The sequence below is a fragment of the Balaenoptera musculus genome, chromosome 3 (assembly GCF_009873245.2).
Source record: "Balaenoptera musculus isolate JJ_BM4_2016_0621 chromosome 3, mBalMus1.pri.v3, whole genome shotgun sequence".
NCBI classification, from domain to species: domain Eukaryota; kingdom Metazoa; phylum Chordata; class Mammalia; order Artiodactyla; family Balaenopteridae; genus Balaenoptera; species Balaenoptera musculus.
In genome coordinates, this window is record NC_045787.1 from 75,308,917 (window position 1) to 75,336,493 (window position 27,577).

The 27,577-nt window shown below is 36.0% G+C and overlaps 1 protein-coding gene across 9 annotated transcripts in view; it reads right to left on the reverse strand.

Annotated features, from left to right (window-relative positions):
- The window catches only part of MCTP1 (multiple C2 and transmembrane domain containing 1), a 558,214-nt gene that overhangs the window by 132,973 nt on the left and 397,664 nt on the right, over positions 1 to 27,577 (reverse strand). For all 9 annotated transcript variants that reach the window (XR_005019457.1, XM_036848826.1, XM_036848822.1 and 6 more), the window contains one exon: positions 27,143 to 27,262. Coding sequence is in view for 8 of the 9 variants with exons in the window: in XM_036848826.1 (XP_036704721.1) it covers positions 27,143 to 27,262 (120 nt within the window). In the remaining variant the exon portion in view is untranslated. The remainder of the gene's footprint in view (positions 1 to 27,142; positions 27,263 to 27,577) is intronic.

A 27,577-nucleotide genomic window follows, 5' to 3' on the forward strand; every position in this document is an offset into this window, starting at 1 on the left:
ATTAGACTCACTGCAGTAGAGTCAGAGAACAATGGCCAGGAAGTCATTTCCAGAAACTCCTGTAAAATGCATTGGAAACGTCTGGGCAGTGAGGACATCTCAGTGCATCATCTTAAATCTTCACCCATCTGAACTTGAAATTCTCTAGCAGATGACCAGATCTGTTTCTTAGCATCCAGCACCTTGCGAGATATATAGGAGGTACTCAATAAACAAATGCTGGTGGACAAATAAACGTATGAAATGCATAATTAGCCTGCTGTAACAACCAGAGAGTTTTACAGTATATATATGGAGTAAATGTGATGGATTTAGGCAGAGCAAAGGCAATAAGATGATGCTGGACAAGGGAAATGATACAGTGTTGGCACGGGCAGGTGTGGACCGGTGGGATGAAAGGGATCCTGAGAGTTGTTAGTGGTGAATTCTCTAAGTAGTATGGTGTGACTCAAGACAAAATTCCAGCTTGATTTGGCCTAGAATTAGTCCTGTGGTGTTGAACGTCTTTGGAACTATCTAGGCTGGAATACTGTGAAGATCTATGCTTGCCTGCTCATCAACCAACTAAACAATCAATGAACTGACTAACCAAGCCATGGGCTAGGTGCTAGGATCCAGAGATGAATACTTTTCTCAGGTGCCATCCTGCAGTCAATAAGCTCACAGTGAAATGCAAGAGCTCAAAATTCAATTTTTTAAAACATTTTGCCCCATACAGGTGCTTGGCTATCATCTCCAAGTTGAAGTCATCACATCTGAATATCCAGAAAGTTTTATAATCAACTGTAACCATGCCTTTGGGTCAACATCCCATTACTGCCAGATTCTGCTTTACCTGCTTACCCAGAATAGAAAGACATTAAGCTAATATGTATTATTTCCCCTGCAGTCGAGTTTTTACACTGGAATACTAAAAAATACCAGGGTTTATATAGCAGTTTGCTGATGGCAGGCAGAGTTAAGGCTAAACAATTTTTTTATTGCTGGGAATTTTAAGAAGATGTAAAATAAGCTTGAAAATGTTTCATAATAGAATGGCTGTCATATTTATTTAAAAATCATGTGAGGCTTCAAAAAAATTTCTTGTCCACCATGGTCCCTTTCAGGCTGGGCAGCCCAGGCCTCCTTGTGATGGGCGTTCACTCTGCTCTACTGATGACTGATGACAGGGTATCTGGGAAGCAATGAGACACAAACCCAAGACTGGGTTTGAAGTCTGGCTCTAGCACTTTCTAACTCTGTGATATCAGACAAATTTCTCTTCCAGAGCTTAGATTTCCTCTTCCATGAAATGCTAAAATAACAGCACCTTCCTTAAAAGATGATTATAAAGATCACATGATGACATTTGTACACCGCCAGGCATATCATATATGCTCGATAAATATTCATTCTCTTTAATTGAAAGAAACTAATTCACACATCACATTCTAGTACTTTCTATACCTCGATTCAGTATTTAATTATGTCCTCTGGTAATAATTAGAGATCTAGAATAATGACCTCAGGCTAAGCACTAGAAATATGGCTGCATCTGACCACCAGAGGGGATACAAAGTCAAGTCCTTTGAATCAACCTTGAATCACCATAAATGAATCCCATATGCTAAAACTGGGCTGGGTTCAAAGTGATACCCATCTTAAATGCAAATAATGTAGCTAGGGAAAATCCCCCATTTCTCAACTCTCAGGGGGATTCTTGGAGCCATCTAAATAAGTTCAAGAGTGGAAGAAACAATGAAGAGAGAATATCCTCTAATAATACAATGATATTATAGGAAAACACAACAAAATTAGGAATCCTGGGATATACAGAGGAACATAAAGGTGACAAATAGCATCCACTTCTTCTCTCCTTTCTTACTCCTTAGTTGCAACATTAGGGGCCTGAGAAGGTGAGTGTGAGAGGAAATCTGTGCTTAGATCTTCCAAGAGAAGAGCTTATAAGGCAAGAAGAGATTTTGACCCTGCTAGGACCATCTGATCGGGGCTTTTCATTTCCTGGGCTGCTCTAGATTTCTTAAGGCCCTCATCCTTTCCATGTAACCCCTTTGCTTCCTCTTTATTCCTTATTTTGGGTTGGGAGAGGGAAACACTTGGATTGATCAGGGCTTACTAGCCATGTGCTATGAGCATGTGATTAAACTCAGTGGACTTTCCATTTCTGAACTAGGAGTACTATCACAAGACTCAAGTACCCTTGTTAGAACAAAATAGCATAATAATTGCAAAATAATCTAGATAGCAATTCCTCCTAATTTCTAGAAAGGCAGTATTGCTTATCTGAAAGATAGCTAAATTTGTTTTGAAGTTGCATTTGAATATTAAACAAGCTATTTTGACAAAGCATCTGCGTTCATTTGAGGTGGATTTGTATGTGTGTGGCAGGGGTTGCTGATGAAGAGTTAGTTCTACCCTTAGGTTTGGCCATTTCAGATAAAACATCTACGTACTTGGCAGAGTAAGCATTTAATATGGGATGCATCTTTAACAGTGGAATGCCACAGGAGACCGGAGAGCATAGAGCTGGCTATGTGGCATGCATCCTAGGCTTAAAGGAGAGATGTAGATGGGTTCTTCCCTTGTCCCTCTAAGGTTGCCAGCCCAATTCACCAGGAAATGGAGACAGGGATTCAAGGACACACCCCTGAGGTGGAAAGGTGCCACTGAAAATAAAATAATGGCATTGCAAAGGAAGTACTTAAGAGGTTGGCAACCTCAGACACAATGGTGGCAAAAGGGAACTTAAATCACAAATCCATGGTCAATAATGAAGACTGGCACTTAGAATGGAAACGCTCTTAGGATGTAACTTTTCCCCATTAAAAACAGCTGAAAAACAAAGCTGATTTTCTATGCCGTTGCTACTCCTCATTTCATAGTGGCACAACTCCCACCCCAAATGTTGTGGAATTATATTCAGTATAGATTTGTTTATCAGTTCTTCTACCCTATCTATTTTTCAGCAGCTGATTAGTCTCCCTGGGAGGTAGACACATCTCTGATCAAGAGCTGCTTGACTCTTTCCCATCCTCACACATGCATCCCAATATCCACATTACTTATAATAAATGTGCTTCTATGTACATATATAAACACATTTGTATGCATATATGTTCCCAATACTGTATTCAAAGACACATTCCAAATGGATGTATATATGCATTCATATACATATAGGAATCCAAATGGATTCCCAGAGGGAAATGTGGAACACATTGTTAAAATGTCTGTCATCCACGTAAGAGAAACAGAAATGTGCTGGGCATTGAATTTGCATACAGCCCCGAGCTCAGAGGTTCCTGTATGTGCACCGTTCTCCTGTTCTTGATGATGGGCATATCTGACAGAAAGATTCTGTCAGGATTAGCTCAGGAAAAACACCCCCAAGGAGATAATTTGAAGACATACTGAGAATTTGCCTCAATACATGAAAATAAACATGAAATCCTCAGCACTCTCTGCACATTGAGAAGTTCCCACCAACACCCCGCTGCACACCGGGGGATAATCTACTGGAGCTAATTAACACCAGTCATACACAGAGCTGTTAGAAGTGGTTGCCACTTAGGATTGATTTAGTTGCTGCAGTGCTTAAAAGAGACTTGAGAAGGTTTTTGTGTAAATGTGGGAGGAAAGAGGAGGAAATAAAAGTGTATAAACAGCTGCAGAATTAAAAGGTGTTAAGGTCTTTTTCTCCCCCTGAAGACATTAGGGAAACTTATTGAGAAACTATTAGTATTCCAGTAAAGAAAGCTTTTTACTTGATTTTATGTTTCCTTCCACATCAAAATTACACACACACACACACACACACACACACACACACACACACTCTATCTCTCTCTCTCTCTCAATGCAGAGTCTATAGATTGTGGCCATGAAAAAGGGCATGTTTTACTTCATAAGCAGACAAGCTCTTTGTTAGATGCTAACATATGGATTGTGTCATCTAAAAAAACAACAATCTTTTATCTCCATGTCTACTTCTCACTTTATTTTACCCTTCTGAAATATGTAGATTTTCAGCAAAATTATTAATTGGTAACATGTCTTAGGAAAAATCATCAAGGAATAAAAGGCCACAAACAATTCCTTCTTACTAAACTATCTTTGTGATATGATAAGGACAGAACAAGTCTAACTACTTTAAAATGTTCTTCCTCAAAGTGAATGTCATGGATGCTATCTATGAATAAACAATATCTCTGATAATCATGACACTGAAATATCACAACTGAGTAAATAGAGGTTTCAGCAACCTGCTTTTTATTACTGCAACACCACGGCAGTAATATTAAAAAGACCATTAGTGTAAATCCCATTAAGTCAGGCTTTGTGAAAATTGAGAGAGTTGCAATTGATTTTTTGCCCTGGTAAAAGGGTTTACCAAAGAAAATTATAATGACATAATAAGGATTTCAGGGGAGAGAATGTGTACTTTGGATTTGAGAGTCTACTTTTTATTTTAGCTATACCATTTGTATCTGATATCGCTAGAAATCATTTTTGATTCAGGGTAGTTCTATTTGGCTATGTTTTGCTTTCTGTTAGTCGAGATACTGCTTATTAAGAATAATAAAGCCTACATGAAATATTCTGTAAAATATATTTTTCCATAGGTCTAGACTAGCCTAGAAAATAAAATTCAACAAAAACACACTAACATTGAGTATCTGCTATATTCAAAGTCCTCTACCACATCCTCGGTAGAATAGAGAAACACACTCAATCTCTTCTCCATCCTTTAGAGGTTCAACCCAGGAGGGAAGACAGACACATTCACAAAGAACTGGGGAATGGCAAATAGGTTCATATTGAGAATCAACTCAAAATAACTGGAGCTATTTAGCTACCTGGAGTGTTTTGTTGAGATACGACAGGGGTGCTCGTGCTTGTGCTGTGATCAATTTATAATGCCTGTTGAGAGAGGGCATTAGCAGTGTAGAACATAGGCAATGTCTCTGCCAACTCTGGCCTAGAAGATGGAATATAAGGATGGGGTTAGATTATATGTAAGAAATAAGGTTTGAATGGTTAGTGAGGTTTTATTTTCACTATCTTTCAAAAAATAACCAATTGTTAGCCAGGGTTTTGGAGCCATTAATTGTGCCTCCTTATATGAATTTCAGAGTGGTTGATGTAGAAAATAAAAGCATGAACAAAGTATTCAATATTAAAACTGAAGGTACAAAAGTTTACAAGTGTCATAAATACAAAATGAGAGATTGCTTTGAACTGGACACAATAGTAGAGAAGAAGTCAGGGGTTCTCAGAATTTGCAGTGTGGGACCAGCATATCTGAATGAGGCAAACAGGCTGATTATTAGGTAGAGAGAAAGGTTGTGTTCTTGCAAAATTAAGATTTTTTTTTTTGCTATGTCTCCAAATATTAACTAAAAAAGGCTAGCTGGAAGCATTCTACTCTCTTCTCATTCTACTCTCTAGATAGAACAGATATCATGTACCAAAGAGGACTATGAAAGGTCGCCCTCCACCTATATTTCCCCTCATTCTGCTTCTTGGATGTTCCCCCATTAGCACTGTCATCAAGTGATGTCACGAACTGACAAGCCTTTCATTCTTCATTCTTTAAAAGAAGTAGGAGAGAGGAGGAAAGCTGAAAAATATTTCAACAAATGTGTGGACATATTTGTATTCATTTCATTAATTTACTTCTATAGCTAAACTCATCTACTCCAAGAGCACTAAAACTTTATGGATGCCAGTTTAAGAGCCTACTTTGTCTTCCGGGTCTACGGAGGCAGAGAGGCGTGCCCGAGGCACGGAAAGATGGAATGAAGAGTATCAGAACGTCAGTCTCACTGACATGCCGGCAGCTCCTCAACTGCCAGTTGTAGAAACATTTTCGGAACCTCCTTCACTCACAAGTTTTACTTTACATTGATGATTTTTAAAAACAATAGTTACCATTTTCCCATCCTCCTCCAGCAATTTCTGGTTTCTTTCCTTGGTCTTTTGAAACTCTATCTCCTTTCCTCTCTTGAATTTAGTTCTTCCTTTTCCACTTGATTATGTATCCTTTTGTAGAAGGAACCCAGCTGGGTTTTCTAGGCTGACTTCACATTAGAATAACCTCAGGATAGTTGGATTTTACTCATCAGACCTGGCCCCTATCCAAGACCAGTTACATCAGAATCATTCAAGGGCAGAAACAGCAGTGTGTGTGCATGGGCGTGTGCATGTATGTTCTTCTAATGTACCCTTAGGGATTCTAATGAACATCCAATAGAGTGGATTACAGTAGACCAGGTGTGCTCAAGGTGTGGTCCCCAGACCAGCATCGTCAGCATCACCTGTAAACTTGTTAAAAATGCAAATCTCTGAGCCTTACCTTCACCCCAGTACATCAGAAACTTGGAATCAGGGCCCAGACTTCTGCGTTTTTAAGATTCTTCTAGGTGATTCTGAAACATGTTAAAATTTGAAAGCCTCTGTGCTAGATACTGATCCAGAAGCATCAGGATCACCCAAGAGCTCTACCCTTGACCTACTGAGGTTTTTAACAAGATCCCCAGTGACGTGTATGTAGGGCAGAGGCTGAGAAGCACTGTTCCAAGAACTTACTCAAAGCTCCATGCCCTTTGCCACACAGTTGACTGTTATGATCTTATTTGAAAATGTAATAATTATTCATTTCTCAAAATGGAACCCATTTATTCTTTAGCTATTAAAATACAAACAAAGCTGTTTTTCCTATGTGGTGCCACGTCTAAGCCTTTTCTACACTGCTGTTTCTGTTCTAAGGGTATTTTCACATCTCCTGAGAAAATGAAGAAATAAAAGGTCCAAATTCCTTTGTACGTAACTTGTTGCTTTTCCCCTCAAAAGAAAAAAAAAAGGTCAAAATTCCTGATGTGTTCCTCAATTCTGAGATGTATCCATTTTATTCCTCTGGAAATAGGAACTCTGAGGTGTGACAAAGAACAAAGATGGAATCTTTGCTTTGTGTCTTCTCTCACACACAGGAAGGAATCTCTGGGTGTAACAAAAATCTTTATTGACCGTATTAAGAGGCAGCAATGTGTGTATGTGTATATACTGGGGTGGGTAAATTAGAGAGGGAAATGTCATCCCCACCAAGTCAAGTTCATCACCCCTTAGGTTCAAGCCCTGGTGTGAGGATGCCCCAGATTTCTCTACAACAGAGGGAGCTCTGTTGCTTCCTGTGATTATTCTAAAACTATGAGAACCAGTGTAATGGCAAAAGATCACAAACCCACCTGTTCAAGCACCTGTTTTTCTACTCTTCTATTTTCATCTGCATCTTCAGCCTCATTTAGCTCAGATAAGAACTGATCCCTTGAAACTGCAGGTCCTTTATCTATTTGATATCGTAGCCTAAGCCTTAGTTTGGGAGGGGTAGTGAGCAGATGGGGAGAAGCGCTGTCAGATGATCTACATTTGTAGGTAACAGAACGTTTTCAGAGTTTAAAACAGCATACTAAAAAATAATGATTTAATACTATGCTTGAATCTGATTAAAACCAACATGCAAATCAACTACACTTAATAAAGGAATCTATCATTGTGTCTTTTTTTAAAAATTATTTTCTATTGAAGTATAGTTGATTTACAAAGTTAGTTTCTGGTGTACAGCAAAGTGATTCAGTTACACATATATATATTCTTTTCCATTATGGTTTATTACAGGATATGGAATATAGTTCCCTGTGCTATACAGTAGGACCTTGTGGTTTATCTATTCTATATATAATAGTTTGCATCTGCTAATCCCATCTTATAGTAAGAAAGTCTTAGAAAAATAAAGGATTCAAAATCAAATGTGAAGCGCTAAGAAATGAAGAAGTCTCCCTACCACACTAAAGTTAGTTTTCTTGTCCCAGTTTCACCAGTCTGTTCAAAACTTCTTAGTCACTCAAATTACTTCTTTCTGAGCTTTTCCACCACCACGCAGCCCCTGGGCTAACCCTGTGAGAAAATGACGTCTCTATTTAACCACTTAAGATGTGAATATTTGGTGTGAACCAGCTGCAGCTCTAATAACCACGGATTCCTGGAATCAAAGGCTAATTCTCACAAACAATACACTCTTCTTGTTCCTGAAAGCACACTCTGTAACCTTTGCAAGTATTATAAAAAGTAAGTGTGACAGGTCCAAAACGCAAGTGTAGCCATAAGTTTCTTACAATTGGATTAATTTCAAACTTCAGAAAAGTAAGTAGTTGAAGTTTTATGAACAAAGGTGATAACTGAGTACATACAATTTCTAGGACTATGGGGAAATTTTTGTAAAATAAGATGCACTGTATTGCCAATTTGGTCAACAGCTGAAACTTAAAATGCTGAATTTAAAATATGTTGATATAGTAGTGACAATCAAAGGTTGGTTTCTCTCTCACCTAAATACGATTTTCTATATTAAGAAATACAATCATTCAGAAACAATTTGTTCAAAGGATCCCTGAAATAAACCAAGCTCCACTCTCTAAAACCCAATGAGTTCCTTGGTAGCAAAGGAATATACATAGAAATGAGGGTTTATCGATTTTTTTTTAACTCCACAAAAACATCATGGAATTAGACAATCACAGGTGTGACACATTAACTAAATGTAAACTATATTAATGTGATTTTAGTGCAATTAAAATCCATTCCTCTCCTCAGTGGAGCATGACTTTAATAAAATATAAATGTTTTCAAAGTGAGGTCCTAACCAACTTGGAATCCCAGCGTGGAACAGAGCCGAGACACTCAGTGGGCGCTCAGCCAACGCAAGGAAGGAAGGATGAAGGAATGAAAGTAGTTCAAAATTGGGCACAGATACCTGTTAACAAAAGAGAATTATCTTTCCAGAATAAATAAAAAGTTATTACTTCTAAGAACCTCATGTACTATTTTCAACACATGAATTAGAAGTAAAGGTACATTTTGGTATGGAACACATGCTCTGCAACTGTTTGAATTAGTATACTGCTGTCAATTATTCCAAAAAACAGCAGAGAAGAAAGGAAGGAAATCATCTTCTTTGCCATTTAAAAAATATACACATAATGGCACTTTGTAGTATTTGTGTAAAAATAACAAGTCACAATAATAATGCCAGCCCTTTTGGTTTTTAACTATTCTTAATTGAAATAAGATTAAATAGGTCTAAACTGGTAAATGTTCTGAGATGCTAACAGCAATTGCCTCATTGTAATCTTTGCTACTTAAGTACTAAAATATTATTCTATATTTTAGATGACTTGTGGATTTCCTTTTTATCTGAAAGGCTGTATGAGGAACAAAGCATTATGTTTCAGACAAGAGACCTCATGGTTTTCAAGATTCCAGGTTATTCACCCAACCATTTGGCCATCTCCCACCTACACGGGGTCACAATTGAAAGTAAAGTCACCTCTGAGCAAATTTGTGAACTTCAAGGCCAAACAACTGCATAAATAATCTGTAGGCCACAGACCATCATCAAAGTCTGGAACTTATGCAAATAATTCTGCTTACATTGAACAGATCTGTAAGGCTGTAAGCTTTTCCAGCCTAAATAAACGAGTAATGGAGAGGTTTAATGGTGCAAGATTGCTCCCTACAGGCCAAACTGCAGAATGACATACAAGACAATTGGGGTGGAGGGGAAAAAGAGATAAACAATGTTTTATAAGGCATGTAGGTTATTTACTGACAAGTAGATGAGCGCAGAAGCATGTAAAGATTGTATAACACACATTGGGATATGTATTGACAGTTTTTCTTCTAAAACTACAATCCAGTTTTAGAGTTCTCCATTATTTCCTACTTTTTTCTTTTGGAGGTATCTTTAATCTTCTGAAAAATGTAACTTACTTTTCTGCTGGGAAAAAAGTTCTGTTTCAATAATGTATTCTAATACCTCTGAATGTATATTGAATCTCTATATTCTATAGAATTCTATAGAGAATCTATATTGATAAGTTTGTTTTTGGTAGAGTGATCAGTCACAAAATTTGGAATTAGTTTCCATGATTTGAACAAATCTCATGAGGAGGCAGTGGTGGTGGGGAGGCGACAGTTAATACTACTTACCCCCTGACTCTACACAGCTTTCAAAATTCATTTGTTCAAAACTACCTACTTTCAATATTTAGAGGGATTTAAAGATCATGTATATTTTAAACTGTATTTCTTCTTTAAGAAAATATCAAATACTTTGGGTTTTAATTAAGCGCAGATAGTACAGTCTATCTAACATAAAGGAATCTGATTTTTCACTGGAAAAATATCCAATTAATACTGAATTTCAGTAATTTATATAGCCGCTCACATTTTCTGAAATATGGAGAGTGATTTTTAAAATGTATATCTTCAAAACTATAAGACAAGTTATTAGAAATGCATTTTCCCTTCAACTGTAGAGAAATTCCAACTCTAAAGAGAGTAGTTTTCAAAACTGAATAATATATTATGGTTAAAACACATCAACAATCTGGCACACCATATGTATAAATAAACATATCCCACTATCACTGCACATGCCATAAATGAAGCCAATGAAACATCTGAAAAGGTAGAGCGAATTCTTCGTCATACTGTTACAGACGCTAAATAACACTGTCAGCCTTTTCTGAGAGATGCATAAAGGAAAGTTATCATTCTTAACACTGCTATTTATATAGTTCAAACATTCTGCTTGCCCATCTGATGAAGATGCTCCACATATCCTTAATTTTAAACATGATTTAGAACATATTCAGGTTGAAGAAGGAAAGAATACTATTCTTCATGATTGGATTTTGGTTTTGAATAATAAAGTTTTAATTATAATATATCTTTGAAATATTTAGAAATAATAAACAGGTGAAATTCAATTAATTAAAGAGTTCAAATATAACAAAATCATCAAAGAAAAGGCATTGTACTAGTAATAAATATGCTTGTTTATTCTGATTTATAGCCAAGTGTACATTGGTCAGCATTTTCCCCCAACTGAAGTATGAATTTTAAGCAATTAGGGGATGTAATAAATGTGTGTAATAGAATCCATGACTTTAAAAGTGGAAGTGATGAAGACATTAACCTACAGGTGTTTTTTTTCCCCTACTATTAGGGTCTCCTGAAGAGTAAATGTTATATACATGGTGTTTAATTGTATATAATCATAATTACGTAATGATTAAATGATCTCGATTTTCTTTTAATTAAGTAGATAATCTTTTTATTAGAAATAGTTTTCTATAATTAAATTGTTCAGGAGAAATTTTAGTAATGATTGAGGACGAACCGTGTAATTTCTAAAAGCAGATTCATAACAAGCTTTCTGTGAAATTAATATTTAATTCATCTAACAATATTAGTTCTCAGTAAATTGGGTTGCTACTTTTCCAACGGATTTATACTTTGTCAGTCAGTATAATTGTGAATAGAATTAGTGAATATGTTCAGGTTATGTGAGAGAATTATTAATTAAGGGTAAGAAAAGTTTTTAATATTGCCCTCTTAGGCAAAATGGCTTTCAAAGGCCCTATTATTATTTACCTGGGGCAAACAAATTCATATGTAGAGCCCTAATTCTACCATAACATAATTATTAACCATAATAAAGGGTAAGAATTTTCCATTGCATTTATGAAGGCTTTAGGAACAAAATATAAAGCTGAATAATAAAAATTATATTACGGTAGATACTTTTCCTAAGGCTATCTATCAAAATCAACTATAATTATTGATCACAAGAAAGAGTGTCATTATTCTGCTGGTATAATTGTAATGCTCATAGCAAGATAGACTTTTTACTGTGTTTGTGCATTGTTTTAATGTGGATTTTGCATCGGGAAAATTGCTCATATATGCAACAAAACTATTTTCTCTCAGCTTGCAGAATTTTGACATTTTTTCTTATTTGTGTATTTTCATTATTCTCATGCTAAACATGAATAAATTCTAAAACTAAATGCACATTATCAATATGAATTCTAGGCCCATCAGATCTCCTTCTAGCAAGGAATGTTACTTTTACCTTTGTTACATTCTCTGCAAAACTTATTGGTAACATACTTTCAGAAAATGCCAGCCAATAAACTACACTAAAATAATTTTCTTTATAAAAGCACAGTGATCTTTGGCATCGTTCACTATTTTCAAAGCCATAAAAGAACAGATAACAAATATATGACTCACAAATTATCAATTATGAAAAATAATCTGGTTCAGAAAGCTGCACTAATGCAAAAAGATGGATCACTTGTCACAAACCAATAAAGGCTATTGTTTGTGAATCCAATATTTGATTTTATCATTTATGTTGGGCAACTTAAAATGATTTTTAAACCACATTACTTTTTGAAAAAAAATTGTTATAAAGGTGAAAGTGGGGGCTTGCGGGGAGAAGAAACCAGATGTGTAATCTGTCATCCTTGAAACAATTTATATTCTTACATTGAGCCCAGCCTACAAATCTAAATCGCAAAGACCTGGTCAGCGAGGATGGATGCATTAGAAAGAACCCTACTGTGTTCCAGAAAATGGACAGAAGCAGGAAGGTTAGCAGACTTTGACTCTATCCTTCCTTTTCATGTGCCATTCCACTGGCTGAAAATTTGCAGCTATGATGCTTCATTATGCAGGGAAGTTTAAACTCTGTGTTTCTTAAGCTAACTGTGGTTTGTTACACTTCTTATGAAGGTACCTGCTTTTGCTTATTTTGTATTACACAGAGGAAAGCACAATGAGGCTACCAAGCTTAGAAACCCTTCATGACCAATTCTCTTCCAGACTGTTTCACATTCATAGTTTTATAATGAAGGTCAAGAGGTACAATTCTCACCAACCAAGAAGAGCATCTGTGTGCGTTACTGGGGCCAGAAATGTCCTATATGGTGTTATTCAAGGGCCACTTGAATGCTCTACCTGCTCTCGGATATCCCAGTTACAACCATTTACACCTGCTTGTAAGTAAGGGCTTGGATGTCTAAGAAAATCAGAAATACTTTGTCCACAAGGCCAGTGATAAAATGTGCATATGTTATCTGGAGGTGGCGCATTCCCACTCCTAGACAACAGATTTGATCATCAGATGATACAGGGCACAGGTGAGTTTCAGTGACATCATAATGGCAGACACAGACAGAGGGTAGCAGGGACCATAATGCAGATAATGGGGAGTAATCCCAGGATAATAATGTGCCCAGATGGGTATCTGATGGGGAGAATGGAAAATGGTGAAAGAAGGGATGGGTTTAAGGGTAGAAAGGTCATCACATCCTAGAGACATTATTGCACAATGGGCCTTTACCATAGAGTTCTCCTCTCCTTACTCAGTGAAGAAACACTAGAAATTCTGAAATAAATAGAAAAAGGGAGAGCTCAAGGGCCTAGTTATATATGCTAAAACATAGTAAGAAAATTAAGTATTAAACCCTGGCTCAACCCCTAACAGCCCTGGCTTGTTTGAGGTGGGGGTCATGAATTTTGCTTAAAGCAGGGCTCACGAATGCTCTTGGATATATTCCTACTTGGACTCAGAAAAGAAGTGAAAATGAGGCTGGGGGGAATGGACATAATTGAGTAACTATTCAATTATGGCAACTGCTAGCTAATGAAGACCTATTACAACTAAGTTTTTAATAGAAAATGTGCTAATTGACTATGTTGGAACTCAGAACAAGCATATGGCTAAGATGTTTGATTACCTAGTCTGGTTCCATGTCAGTGATCAACTATAACACTGTAAAAATAAGGGTTTCTATGACAACTACTGAGCTTGCTCACTAAGGTGTGGGTGACCAACTTGAGGGATGAGTTTCTCCAAATCATGTACCTTCCATTAGTCCCACACTGTGTGACCTGGAGGCTCACCAGCCGAAGTGTGTTTTTTCTTGTCCCTTACTCAAAACATCCGTCTTGCTCTAAGCCTTGGCAAAGCTTAAATCAGACTCTTACGTGAAGAATAGAGCATAGTATTTATTTTTTAATCAGAAAGGGTATATAAAGCTATAAATTTAATCTGCTTATAGAAGTGAAACAAGTCAACACACAGTCCACCTAGGTCTGAGTCTAGCGTTCAACCTCAGGAGTGATTATAATGATTTCTGAAGTTTCTGGAGAGGGCCAGTCTCGAAGTCAAAGACAGCCTGTACAGCAACTTTCAGGAGATGGGTATTTCATCATCCATAATTTTAGACAAAAACTTTCTTTTCCAATGTCATTCTAAACTAAAATTCAAAACAGGTGTTTGATCCTAAGGCTGTAACCAAAATATTCCCCCTTATAGCCTGCAACTCCGATAAGACTTCCCTCGGAAATATAATGGTTACATAGCCCTTGTATGGCTTTAACAAACCCCTATTTTCTTCTTTCTGCACCATACAATGTGCAGTCTATTTGCACCCATTCAGGACTAAATTACAGATAAAGTTACAGCAAATTTGTTTTCTCAAAAAAGCAGTCAGCCCTAATATCCCTTGAGTAATAAAAGCCTTGTCTTTCATTCAGAACTAGAACTGGCATGATTTTCTCCAAGAAACAAACTCCTACTTCCTGCGACAATGGACCTGTTCTTAAAATTCTGAATGGGATACAGCTCAATTTGCAGGTGTTCAGGTATAAAGGTAAAAGGGCATTTGACCCCCCAACTGGCAATTGTTGCTGTGGTAGGTAACTTCATTCTCCTAGTTATATCATTCTATTAGATAAGCTGCCAGAGTTTTCAGCTCTGAATTACAGAGGTAGGCTCAAGTGAATCAATAATTTATACAGATATATCTCATTCATTCTGATGGTATAAAGATACATACTAACAGCCTGCTGCAGCCACAGAACAAAGCCAGTGAGACATTATTTAAAAAGAAAGAGAGAAAAAGAAACCCATTTATCTATGTGAGCAAAAACATTACGTAATAATGACCTCATGGCTTATTAATTTTATTTTTCAACTGTTTTAACAAATACTGTGATGAGATAAATAAGCCTTTTATGAATCTCAGTAAGGTTGCTCTGGCGATCATTAAGCTATTTCAGACTCTCAGATTGATTTTAAAATAGAATGATGTTTTACATACCAATATAATACAAATCACTTGAAAAGATTCGCGCACCTAAGAAGTTTACATTAACTGGCTTAACTAAATCCCTCAAATATTTCATTACTGAGTTTCAGTATAAAATTACTTTTTAAAAGATGAGAATCAAATACATTTAGGGACTGTACACTAAGACTATTGTTAATATAGCCTTATGCTGTTAATTATTACCTGGGGACAATTACATAGTGTTTCATTCACTAATACTATGACATTTTTATTAACTCATATTTCCTGTGCTAACAGTGGTGCATTAAAGAAGTTATAAATAAGAGGGCAGCAAATATTAAAAATGTCTACTTTAAAATTCTTCAATCATGTTAAAGGGAATCTGAGTTCCTCTCAAGGAAAACAGTACCAAAACCAGTGTGGTTACAATATAAATTAATAATCAATAGCCTAGATGGCTTGAATAATATTTTTGTAAGTTTCTGTTGTCTTGTCCTTAAGGATGAAGGGAATTCATGATCTCAAAACATGATAAAAATCTCTCCTAGCAACTTTAATTATAAACAGTGACTGTTACTTGACAGATCTGAAAATTTATTTGAGGATAAGATGCATTAGAATGGGTGCCTTGCCCATTCTACTTCTTTTAGTTCAAGGCCGGACACATGTCTGGCTTGAACACATGAACGGATTATGTTCAGAGCTGGTTCAGGAAGACTGTGCAAAACTAATCAGGGAAATAGATCCAAAGAGAAGGAGGGTAGCAATTAGAGATAATACTCAGGTACCCTATTTTCCTCCACATGGAGAAATTTCCCTTCTTTTCCAAGGAAACCCCTTGGGAAGTAGGGCAGACAATAAAAGTCTGAAAGAAAAGAAAGTACACATAGGAAAGACAAAGAGAACGAGAGCGAGAGCGAGAGAGAGAGAGAGCAACGCTGTAGTCTCCACCTAGAGTCCTTTAGCCTTTCTGTGTTATGCTCTGAGGCTGCCTGATGTAATCAGTTAACATTTCTGGCCTTCCAAGAAAATATAGCTTGTCCCTTAAAAGTAGAGAGAAGAAGGAGAAATAATGGAGTGCCCCATTTCTGACAGTCAAGAGGGAGAGTAGAGAAATGTTCCCACACTGATCTCATTAAGATGACGAAAATAATGAGTGTGAATCTTATGTATGAATCTCACAATAGATAGAGGAGGGCATAAATGTATCCCACATTCACCCTTTTATGATGCCTGATATACTACATTTATTCTCAGCTTCATCTGATACTACTGTTGGGGGTTTCTGTTACAATATTACAGCTTTAACTTCCAGTTTTGCCGCTGAAGTCATCTGAGTCAGTCATTCAACACAGCTTTATTGAGTGTGCATGAAAACGGGGAAGATCTGTTAATGGAACTGAAATGCATCTCAAGTAGAACAGCCTGAATTTATCTCCTGTCACTGGTTGTAATAATGGATTAAAAATACTGAAAAATGGCATTTTTCAGTTTGCAATCTATTTTTTTCCTAGTTCCTTAAACTTAGGTTAAACATTCTAGTCAATTAGAAATAGAACCCAGGTAGTATTACGTCTCCCGCATATTTTTGGAGGAACACTCATGCATTTTTAGCAAACACTGATGAGAAATTTTTCCTTGTGATTTACTTCCCTTTCTTAGGTCCAGTGTAGGATATTTCCAAATAATAATTTTAAGTTAAATCATTTTCTCAAGATTGATACAAATTTTGAAAGGTTACAACAGCTCTCAGAAACAAAAACCTGTGTTGTTGTGGTCTTATGTATTATTCAAGCCTAAATGATCCAAGGGCCCTCATACTTAAGGACTTCAAAGCATTTCATATAGATGATTTCATTTAGCTTTCTTCACTCCAGTAACTCCAATAGCAATAAATTGGTGCACCAAATTTATAGCAAACTATACCTCACATAATTTATATAACAAAGTGGGAAACACCCTACAAATTCTAATAGTATCTTAACATATGCCCAAATTATTATTAATTCAGTACTTCCACCACTTTGTAAAGGAATATACGCTTCCATTTTTTTGCTTAATTATATGCTAGAAAAGTTTTGATCTATGTAATTTTAAAGGAAATTTAGGATTAAAGCAAAACAATGAAACTGGATCACCAGTTTTCCTAGGTAATTCACAATACATACACTTTTTTCCTGGCATTTATTCAGTCTAATGGAAATTTAGGCCATGGACAGGTTCATCTCAGCTACCATTAAATCAATATGGATCAATATAGATGGTTTAAACTGTTTAAGCAACTCATGAAAGTATGTGTTTGAAACCTGGGAAATATATTCTTAATGAGTCTACATTTACTTTCGGGAATAAGTAATTTATACTACTTAGAGGCCAAATGACATTTCTTTGCTTGTCTAAAATGTACCTCACTTAAATACACAGTGAACTTTTTGTGTCCTTTATTACTATATACACATCTCTGCAGTGTTTGGGGGAGCTGTAATGTGATGTGATCGCAACTAATAGAGAAGTTCATCAGAAGATAAGATATGCACTTATTACTTGAACTGTAGGAATAATACTAAGCAAAGTGAGCACAGATTTACTATTTTGAATAGGCAGTTCCAGCCCTTTCGATCAACACATTCCTGAATAGGGAATACCAAGAACTGGGAGCCTAATTTTACACGCTTAGAACTCTACAGGACAATGTCACTTGGTTTTCCTTAATTAAGGACAACTTGACTTATAAACTTCGGGACAGAGATTCTCTCCCTCTCTCTCCCTCTCTCTCCCTCTCTCCCCCTCTTCTTCTCTTCTCAATGCTGCTGTCTTCTAAGTGTCCATTACCAACAACTGGGGGAGAAGAAGAGTTAGTGCCTCAGTAAGTTCCTCTCCCTTATGGCACTTTAATTTCCTCTACTGTAAAATGATGTCTAAGATGCCTTCCAACTGTAACATTCTATGAATTCATCTGCACCCTTAAAAGCCCATACAATCTCCACCTTTGTAGACCCTTGCCTTTGCCATGAAGAAGGTGCTCTATCCTGAGGTAGGATTGGGGTAGGTGTGTTCCTGGCATCCTGAGCACCAAGCCATGATTGCATTGAATCTACTTCCTACATGTGATATTTCCATTCTACAGCTAGTACTCTATGAAGGGACTGATAGGCTTTGTGAATGGTTCTATGTCAGTATTTATGATATTGCCACTGTGGGGAAATGCATTCCAAGGTTTAAGCAGCTATCTTACAAAACAGACTTTTACATCTTGTTTGGAGGTTGTGAGTCTATATGAAAAAATATGTAGTTTTAACTACATATCAACCAAGATTTAGGACTTAGAAAAAAAACTGTGGTAGGAGGCTCATATTCTGAGAATTTAAAAAATAAAGGAAACAGTGCACACCCAAACTAGTAGAACCTTGGTTAAAGGTCTCTCTTAAAAATACCAGCCTCCTGGTTGAGGCATGCAATAGTCTCTTGCAATGGAAAAATCAAACTCGATTTAAAATAATTTAAACAAAACCAGATAAGTTTTCAATATTGCTGCCTAACTAGAAAAAGGGACCTCAGCTATCTGAATTTCTATATTTATGAATTAATTTTCTCTGAGTAGCAGCCATTACTTTACTAATATCACTTCAAAATATAACACCTCTTATATGCAACCTCAGCATAATAATTTGTGGATAATTAATGGACTACTTGTAGCCTTGGCAATCTCTTATATTAAATGAAATCCAAAAGATTTCTCTAAGGAAAATAGTATTTAATTCACCAACATTTTATGACAAAATTGGATGATATATTCTTGTTTCAAACATGTAAGTATTGCCTGAAGTCTTCTTGGCAGAAACTGTAAAGATGCTAACTATGGAAAATGCAGCTGAATTATTTGTATATAGCTAAGTGGAATATAAAACATCATATATTTACTTATTATTGATAAATTACAACAGTAAAAGTTTTTTGATTCCTACGGGGAACTGAGTAACCAGCCATACAGAATAGCCAGTAGAACGTGTATCTTCCCTGTTTTAAATGACTTTCCTATTCCACAACCCTTTTTCCTTCCCTTCCAATGAAAATCTAATAGGTAATCAAGCCTAATAAAGCATGCTTTTATATCTCTAACATAATGATACTCATTTAGGAATATAAAGACTATCTATTAGTCATAACTATAGTACAATGTATGGACAAAACCCATCTAACCTTCATAATGATAGAGGTTATATTACTTAGGCCAGAATTAATATTCACCCCACTTCTCCATTTCAGTGAAGCACAACAATGCACCCTTGGAATCGGTGTAGAGAAGAAAACTCTCATATGGGTTTTCATAAGGGGAAGATTCAATTCTTCAATCTCTATGAAGCCAAACAAAATCTTTCCTTTCACTGGACTCCAATGCAGTCCGTAATTTTGTATAGAGATCACTAATTCTTTCTCCAGACTGATTACCTATGGGAATAATTTGCATTGTATGCAAACTACCAAAAATCTAAACTAGACTTTACCACCAAGAGCATGAAAGTAAACATAGTTAAACTCACATTAAACTTCATCTAGAGCATGAATTCTCAACAGGGTTGAGATGGCACCCAAGGGGGTAAAAATTGGTTCTTGGGGGAGAGCAAAAAGAATCTTAGGTATCACAATGATCTGTGGCCCTTCAAAGCTCAACACTCCCTGAGAAAATCTTATTCCTTAGTATTTCATTTCTCTCATTAAAGTAAATGAAAAGCTTCCCCTTAGAGAGGTGAATATGAGAAAAACAGAGAAACACTGATTTAAAACAAAATAAAAGCCAAGCTTTGTCTCTAAAATCTTTTTTCCCATCCTTAAAATCAGGGTTGCCTTTCATTTTTATCTAAATATCTGTTTACACTTTGATGTGATTTCTATCTTTCCTTGCTTCTTAGCTTTTCTCTGATTTTCTCTTCATTACTTCCCTTTGAGCCAGTGGCTGATGACTGGTGCAAACACGAGAAATGGTCACTCTTTCATCTTCCCTCTGTTACTGACCTCTAATGTTACCACTTGCTGAGTATTGGATCTCTGTCATCACAGCAAAATAGAGGATGCAACACAGTGTCATAACTCACACACTTACTATGGCAGGAGTGACTACTGCATCCATAGTCGATTCTGAATGTAATGTTAAATCGTGGTAAAATGATGGCAAGAAAGGAGGCAATGAAAATCTTCCTTAACAGCATTTCAGGTTAGTTTCTCACTTGGTACATTAACTCTAATACACCACAATTCTAAGGTATATCTTCATAATTGGTCAAAATAGAAAAATCAGACAATAGAAAGCATTCTACTCCTTATTTCTTAATATTTACCCAATGCAAAGGGGCATGAAAACATGTGGAGAGTGAAGTCACTGTCTAAAGTATATTAATGACTGCATTGCTGTTGTAATTTACAATCTTTCAGAAGAGTTATTACTCTTACTTTACAGAATTTTACTAAAATAAATTATACAATTATCTCATTCATTTAAATTTTCTCCTTTGAAAAACACTTTACAGAATAATATTTTGCAATGGAATATGGCTTGCTATTTTGCTTAAAATGCATGTGCCTAACAATTTAGATTGAAGCTAGGGGGTGGAAAATTTTTCAGAGGACAAGAACATTGGTTTAGGAATCTGAGGACAGATAGTGAGACGCCTCTGATTTCATTATTTTATAAGTTTTGATCCTTAGTCAACTTAGTTGTAAAATCTGGATGCAACATATTTTTTAAGGGTCTCATAAAGGTTTTGAGGCTGTAACTACCTGATGCATAATACAAGGGGGCTGCCTGGGGAAATGGCACAGCAGCCATACAGCCAGAAGGAGACCACAAGGAGGCACTGGTGTCACCCCAACTTTCATTGCACATACCATTAAGGTTCATGAGAAGGCTAATTCCTAGATTCAATATGGTATCATTGTTATGCTGATGATATCGGCAGTTCATGTTTGATTATAATATAGCACAACAGTACTGTACTTGAGAAAAAGTGAAATAACTCGATTTTCCTCAAATCACCCACAGAAGAAAACGTCCCCAGATTATAGCATCTTACTACTTCCTGCTTTAGAGAACAAAGGAGGGAGAGTAGAAATAATAGAAAATGTGTGCGATGTGTTATAAGAATTAAATTCTTCTTGTTGAAAATATAAAATAAAATTTAAGAGGAGTAAGCTTTTCAGAGAGTAGTAGACTCTGTGCCTTATGTTATCATCTCCCTCCAAAGAGCAGGAGCCCCTTTTGCTGACATCGATTAAAATAAACAAAAAAGGGTATTGGCACCATTTAAAGAAAGCTAAGCGCTGATTTGAGGAAGTGCTGCATTGGTATATGTAACAGCCACAAAAATAAAACAAAAAGATTATACATTTAAATAGACCTGCAAACTGAACTAGAGCATCACTCCTCAAGGATTGGAGAAATCTAGTCAAAATGTTTTGTTTCATTAATATCTGATTTTAGCTAATTGTGATCAATCCTAGAACTCAACTCACTTCTAAATTGTGGTCTCTGGGGGGGCTTTTACACAGTTGCAAGAAATTATATGCAATGCTTTTCAGAAGGTACCACTTAAAAAAAACCTATTTTTTCATAGGCCAATGCTTGAAAAAAATTTTCCTTCCATGGAATTCAGATAAATTTGGAAAAAATGTATACATCAACTTAAAGTGCCAGCACGTTCATATGAACTGGGCACACAATCTATTTACTGAAAAGAAAAATATAGTACTAGAATCTTCTAAGTGTCAATACTCTTTGACTTTGTAAAAGGCATTTTAGGCAACTTTGGAGGTATACAATCTTCTAAATCAATGAAACTCTGTATAGGCTTTCTTTTTTTTCTCACTTACACACTTGTGAAGGAAATGTTTAACGTACCTTTAAAATTTGTGTAAATTAAATTGGAAGTATTGTTTATAAACTTAGTAAGTCCTTATGTCAGAGGAAAGCATCTATAAAGAAGGGTGGGCAAAAGGTCTTGGAAGTTTAGATTTACATAATTCCAGGAAAATTCAAGAATACAAGGATAGGACCATCAGTTATAGATCATTCTGCTTTAGTACTTGTTTCTTTGGTTTTCAGGGGTCCTTCTGTTTTGCTGTTGTGGGGAAAGTAACAAAAATTACATCTGGAACATTTCCAATTTTTTCTGCTGGCACTAAAAAAAAAATGGTAGCAACAACAATAAAAGCTTCTATAAAAATCATTTGAAAATTGCTAGAAACCTGAAGCATAATCTTGTTGGTGCGGTATTACTGATGTCTCACACTCTTTAAAATAGAAATTTCTGTTGAAATTTAAAATTACCTTCCATATGTCCGGTACAATCACCCTCTTTTGTTCAGTGATATGAAGGCTAGTAAGACTTGAATCTAAACTACAGGTGATATAGACATGTCTTTGTTTTCACATTAACATTTCTTCTTAAGCGATGCTCCCTTTTTAGTCCTTGAACATGAAGGTCACTTAAAATGTCCTATTGTTTGTAATAACTTTTAGAAAAATCCATATGTTGTTTAATAGCAGCAGGCTTTCTACACAGGAAGTACCTGATAAGGTTTCCTCGGGAGCCTATTGTCTTCAGATCATTGTACTATATTCCCATCGCCTCTGCAAGTTCAGTTCCTCCTTTGCTTGTGCTTCCTCCATTTTTTTTTTTTTTTAAATCATTTGGCTACACAGAGCTGTCTCATGTCATTCTTTGCATACATCATCACTGTTTTTTCTCTTTGCCTGCATAATGGCCCAGCTTTTCTGAGAGTCGCTGTTGTCCAGAGTGTGATCCTTTACTAAAATGGGGATTGAATGAAGGTGGAGCTCAAATTATCTAGGAGCAAAGGGAAACCAGGCATTTGAAAACGACCCAGAAAGGAACGAGTAATGAACCAGAGTGGCCTCAATGAATTGCTGTAGAGGGAATTCTCAGTTTTGACACAAAAGGAATGCCTGGATACCAAGGAAAACCTAGGGGGAGAATCTCGGTAGGAAGCCTGCCTCATCGGCTGGTCAGCCCGGAGGGCTGAAGCCAGTAGCTCTCCAGATAGGAACAGAAACACATGTATTTTATGAGTAACAGTTAAGCATTCAAACATGCTGTTTTGGAACACAAGGTACTTTGAGGAGTTGACATCCCTTCGTAATTCATGTTCATTGTTCCTCTAAGTAAAATATGTGTCTCCCTTTAGTTATTCTGTTAGGAATTGTACTTTAAAGGCAAGAGGACATTTTTGATAATGCACATCTTAAACTTTTCATTAAACTACCAAATTTAAATTCTACCTTTTTGTGCACTCTGACATTTTTGTCTGGCATTTTCATTAATTTTGCGACATACATAAATGTAGCTGAAATGTTAACTGATCAATACTTTGTCTCTCTCATGTAGCACTAGCGCTCCATTCCCTAAGGACCACACAGCAGAACAGAAATTAAATGTGTAAAATATCAAATGTTAATGTTAAACACAGCGGCACTTACTGTATAACGACAGAAAAGGCTAAAACAATTCCAAATGGACAGATGGTACCACAAATTATCTACAATCCCATTTAAAGATTAAAGTTTGTCCTGTAAAATAATTCTTTGACGCACACTGAAGTGTGTCCTTTTTACTGATAGCCCGGTTGTCCAATTATTTTTGTGCTCATTAAAGTGAGAAATGACAGTACTGAAAAGAAAGAGAGAATGTACACTTTTTTTTTTTCCACGTTGCACCCACTGACATCCACAAGAACACAAATGTCTGGTCAAGAGCCTGATGAAAATTAGGCCCAATTTATGAGACATTTCCACGTCTACAATAGATGATTCCCAAAGACAAGCGGTTGTGCCTTCCACATCACATACGTCTGTGTTTGCTCTTAAGCATACAATATTCATAGTAAAATTTAGAAACCTAATTCATAGCACACAACAACAAGGACATTCATTCCCAGGAACGTGTTTGCTTATATTTCATCCATCACCTTCCAGGCCGATTTCCACTTCTAATACTGTAAGCCAGCTTTGAACCTTCCATAGAGCACATAGGTAGCACATAAAGAAGCCAGGGCAGCTCTCCCCCTGCATTTCACATACTCTCCACTTTAACTGACATAGGGACAAAAATTATTGTTTTTCCATTTTAATTTCATTATTCTACATTTATTTTTGGATAGTAAATTAGAAAAGAAAAATAAAATGGAATAGAAAAAAGGCACTTAAACATAAAGTTTACTGATCTGGGCCTAAAACCAAGCGGCATAATGGTACAAATGCATGTGCTCCATGTGAGGCAGCTGCATTTATGAAAAAGTGGGCCAAGTGGAACCAATATTATAATAATAGACCCGTGATCCATCAACAGGGAATGATGGGAACAATATGTTTATAACAATGGGGTGCTGCTCATAGCTTCTCCTAATGGAAAGCAGTTCTTTTCAAAAAACTGGCCTAAAAAAGGCTCTGGTTATGCAATAAGATCTTTGAAACGTTTCATTTTTAAATACATCATTTAATATCTACAAGATGAATAAAAATCCTACAATAGTTATTTTTTCCCAAATCGTTATGATATTAAGATTACAAGGTACATATTTTAAAAGCTCTTTTAAAAAGGAAATAATATCCACGTGGCTTGGGGCAAGGTACTTAACTTGCCTGTGCCTCAGCTTCTCCGTCTGTATATCAGGAAAATAATAGTATCTACCTCAGAATAAGGTTGTTGGGAATATTAAATTTATTAATGCATGAAAAGCACTTTCATGCTTTAGTGCCTGTAAAACAGTTCTTTGGCACATAGACTTGTAATAAATACTAGTTGTTGTTATTATTATATAAGGATCTTTTTGAATCAGAATTTAATCTGAGGCTAAAATAGATGACTGAGAGAGGATTATGAAATAGTTTAGAATTCAAATGGAAGGTCTAGGAAAAATTGCTACAAAGCATTAAGCTATGTCTATCATCATTTAATAGCTAGCTTTATTAGAGCAAACCCTTATTTATATGGTATCATTGAAGAAAGTTTCTCCACATAAGAAAAAAATTTCAGAATGACTGACTGACTGGATCATTGGTTGGTCTATTGATTTAGATAGTCATTTTCATTGGGAGCCTACTAACGCTAGATACTCTTCAGGTGATGCTAAAGTCCCAGGTGAAAAAGGCAGGGTCCCCATTCTCCTGGAACTCTTAGTTCAGGTTCAGATAAATGAAGCTGGCTTTTGTTTTCATTGTTTTAATAACATTCAGTGGAATGTAATTCAGTGCTTCTTTTTTTTTTCAATAAAACCATTAATATTGTTGTTTCTTCTCAAAAGTACTGTTAATGTGCATTCACATTGTAGTTTTTGGTCTCTCTTTTTTCACCATCAGTGTCAGGAGTCCCTTTTCCTACCTTTATTGTGGCCTCCCCCGCCCCCCTTATTCTGAAAGCATCTTGCATTCAGCTTGTGTTTTGTAGGACCCGGTCTGTTAGAAACTGACCACCAGCTAAGAGAGAGACTAGTACATTTCTTCCCCAGTGAATTTTGACTCCCTTTCAGTGAAATTACTCAAGTACCATCATGTACATGTAGCTAAGTTTCTCAGAGTTTCACTGCCTGATTTTTTTTTTCAATCAGAAAGAAATTGTGGAAAAAAAGTCTGCCATCTTGAATTCATTTTACATGAGTGACCTCTAGAAGCCAGATGAAGTTTATGAAGACTTACACACACACTGTAATGCTAAATTGCTCAAAATGAAGGTTCCTGAACAAATGATATAATTATATAGGTTTCTCTCTTTTCAAATTTCACACATAGCTGTGAGGAATGACTTTGGAAGGAGTGAATCAAAGATGGCAGCATGACATTTTCAGTAGAATATTACTGTGTCTCCTATAAGGCCCCTTGAACCTGGAAGTAATGGCATAAAATACACACAGAAACTCAATATCATTTTTTCCTCATTAACATCAAAGTGCCTCTATGATGCTGAAAAATAATAATAAAGTTTGTTTAACAGTACTCTAATGTATTTATTATGTGAAAGAGCTAAATACAAGAATATTGAAAGAGGCAGATTTTCTTTTCTAAAACTTAATGATGATGACAGTCACTTTCTTTAAGGAGACAACAACATGTCTATGGGAAGCAGGCTGCCTAACTTTCTGGTAACTTACAACACAAAGGGACATATACACTCTTTGTTCCATGTGCTCAGACATTAATGAAAGTCCCATACAAGGCCTGAGAGGAGGACAGAGCTCAAAGTACTAAACAGATGTGCATACACTCATTTGAATGGTAATACTAAAATGTTGATTTGTTACTATAATTAAAACTCTTCTTGTAAGCCCCTTATAATAAAGTCATATTCTGAGAAACCGGCAACTATAAGGAAGCATGAGGTACTCATATTCTAACAAATATGACAATAAAATAAAAGATTTCAAAAGAACGACTCCACTTAAACTTCAAACCGAAACCCTGAATAAGCAAAAATAATGTGAGAGCAGAAAATCCCAGCTGAAGCTCAGAGGAAAGTATTCTTTCAGATTTTCTAGCTTTGCAAGTTGGTCTCATCAGCAGTTTTTAAATAACCAAAGTAAAAGGCTACAAGATGAACATTGTCAGAGGACTATTTGGATCTATCAAACTCTCACTCATGCCTTTTTAAAAGCTGGAAATCTCAGAAATAATAAAATGTGCCTTAAATAGGTCACATCCACTTCCAACTGATTCACATATTAAAGTACTACCAACTAGCATTCTACTGCCAAAGATTTTCATATTTTGAAAAAATATCTACAGGACAAATAAAATTAAAATGAAGATGGTCAAGATTATTATTATTTTTTAATGCTAAGGACTTTTCTTGGCTCTGCTATTAGGATTTGGAATTATGCAATATGTAAAATTTTACATTTTAACTGTCACAGAGAAAATTATACATTGGCTGAGATGTCTTATATTCCGGAAATCTGAGGCGGGGATGTATTCTTGGACTCAGACCCTGAACAATCCATCAGGTTCCTGCCCACGGCAAATCTGCCCAGTCAAGTCTCAAAATAGAAGTTTAAAATGGCCACATCAACATAACTGTAACTATTGCCACAGAAACATGCAGCTATGATTACTGAATTTAATGAATAATAATGTAAGTAATACAGTATGATCATACCACAAACGCAGCGAGGCTCCTTGCGGGTGAATCCCAGTCAAAGCAACTATTAATGTAGTATGCAGCATTTACGAGCACCATGACACAACGCTTCATTCTGATAAAGTTTCTTAGTAGCAGCTATAGGAAGATGAAAGTATTATTAGAATTTGCAAGACTAAAACCCATCAGATATGCTACAAAATTCTTCAAGATTAGTGTGATTTAAAATGGATTCAGAAAGTTAATAAAGTTGTAAGAATATACCAAGCAATTTGACTCACAAGTTAGAAGAAAAGAAGTATCTCTAGAGAAGGTGAAAAGAACTAAATTATAAGTGCAATTTCTTAGTTAAATATATTTGCATAAATAATACTATCATGCAAGCTGGGCTACCTCTGTTCAAAAGAAAAAAAAATCTCCAAAAGATCAAAAACATTTTTTTGCCACTTAGAA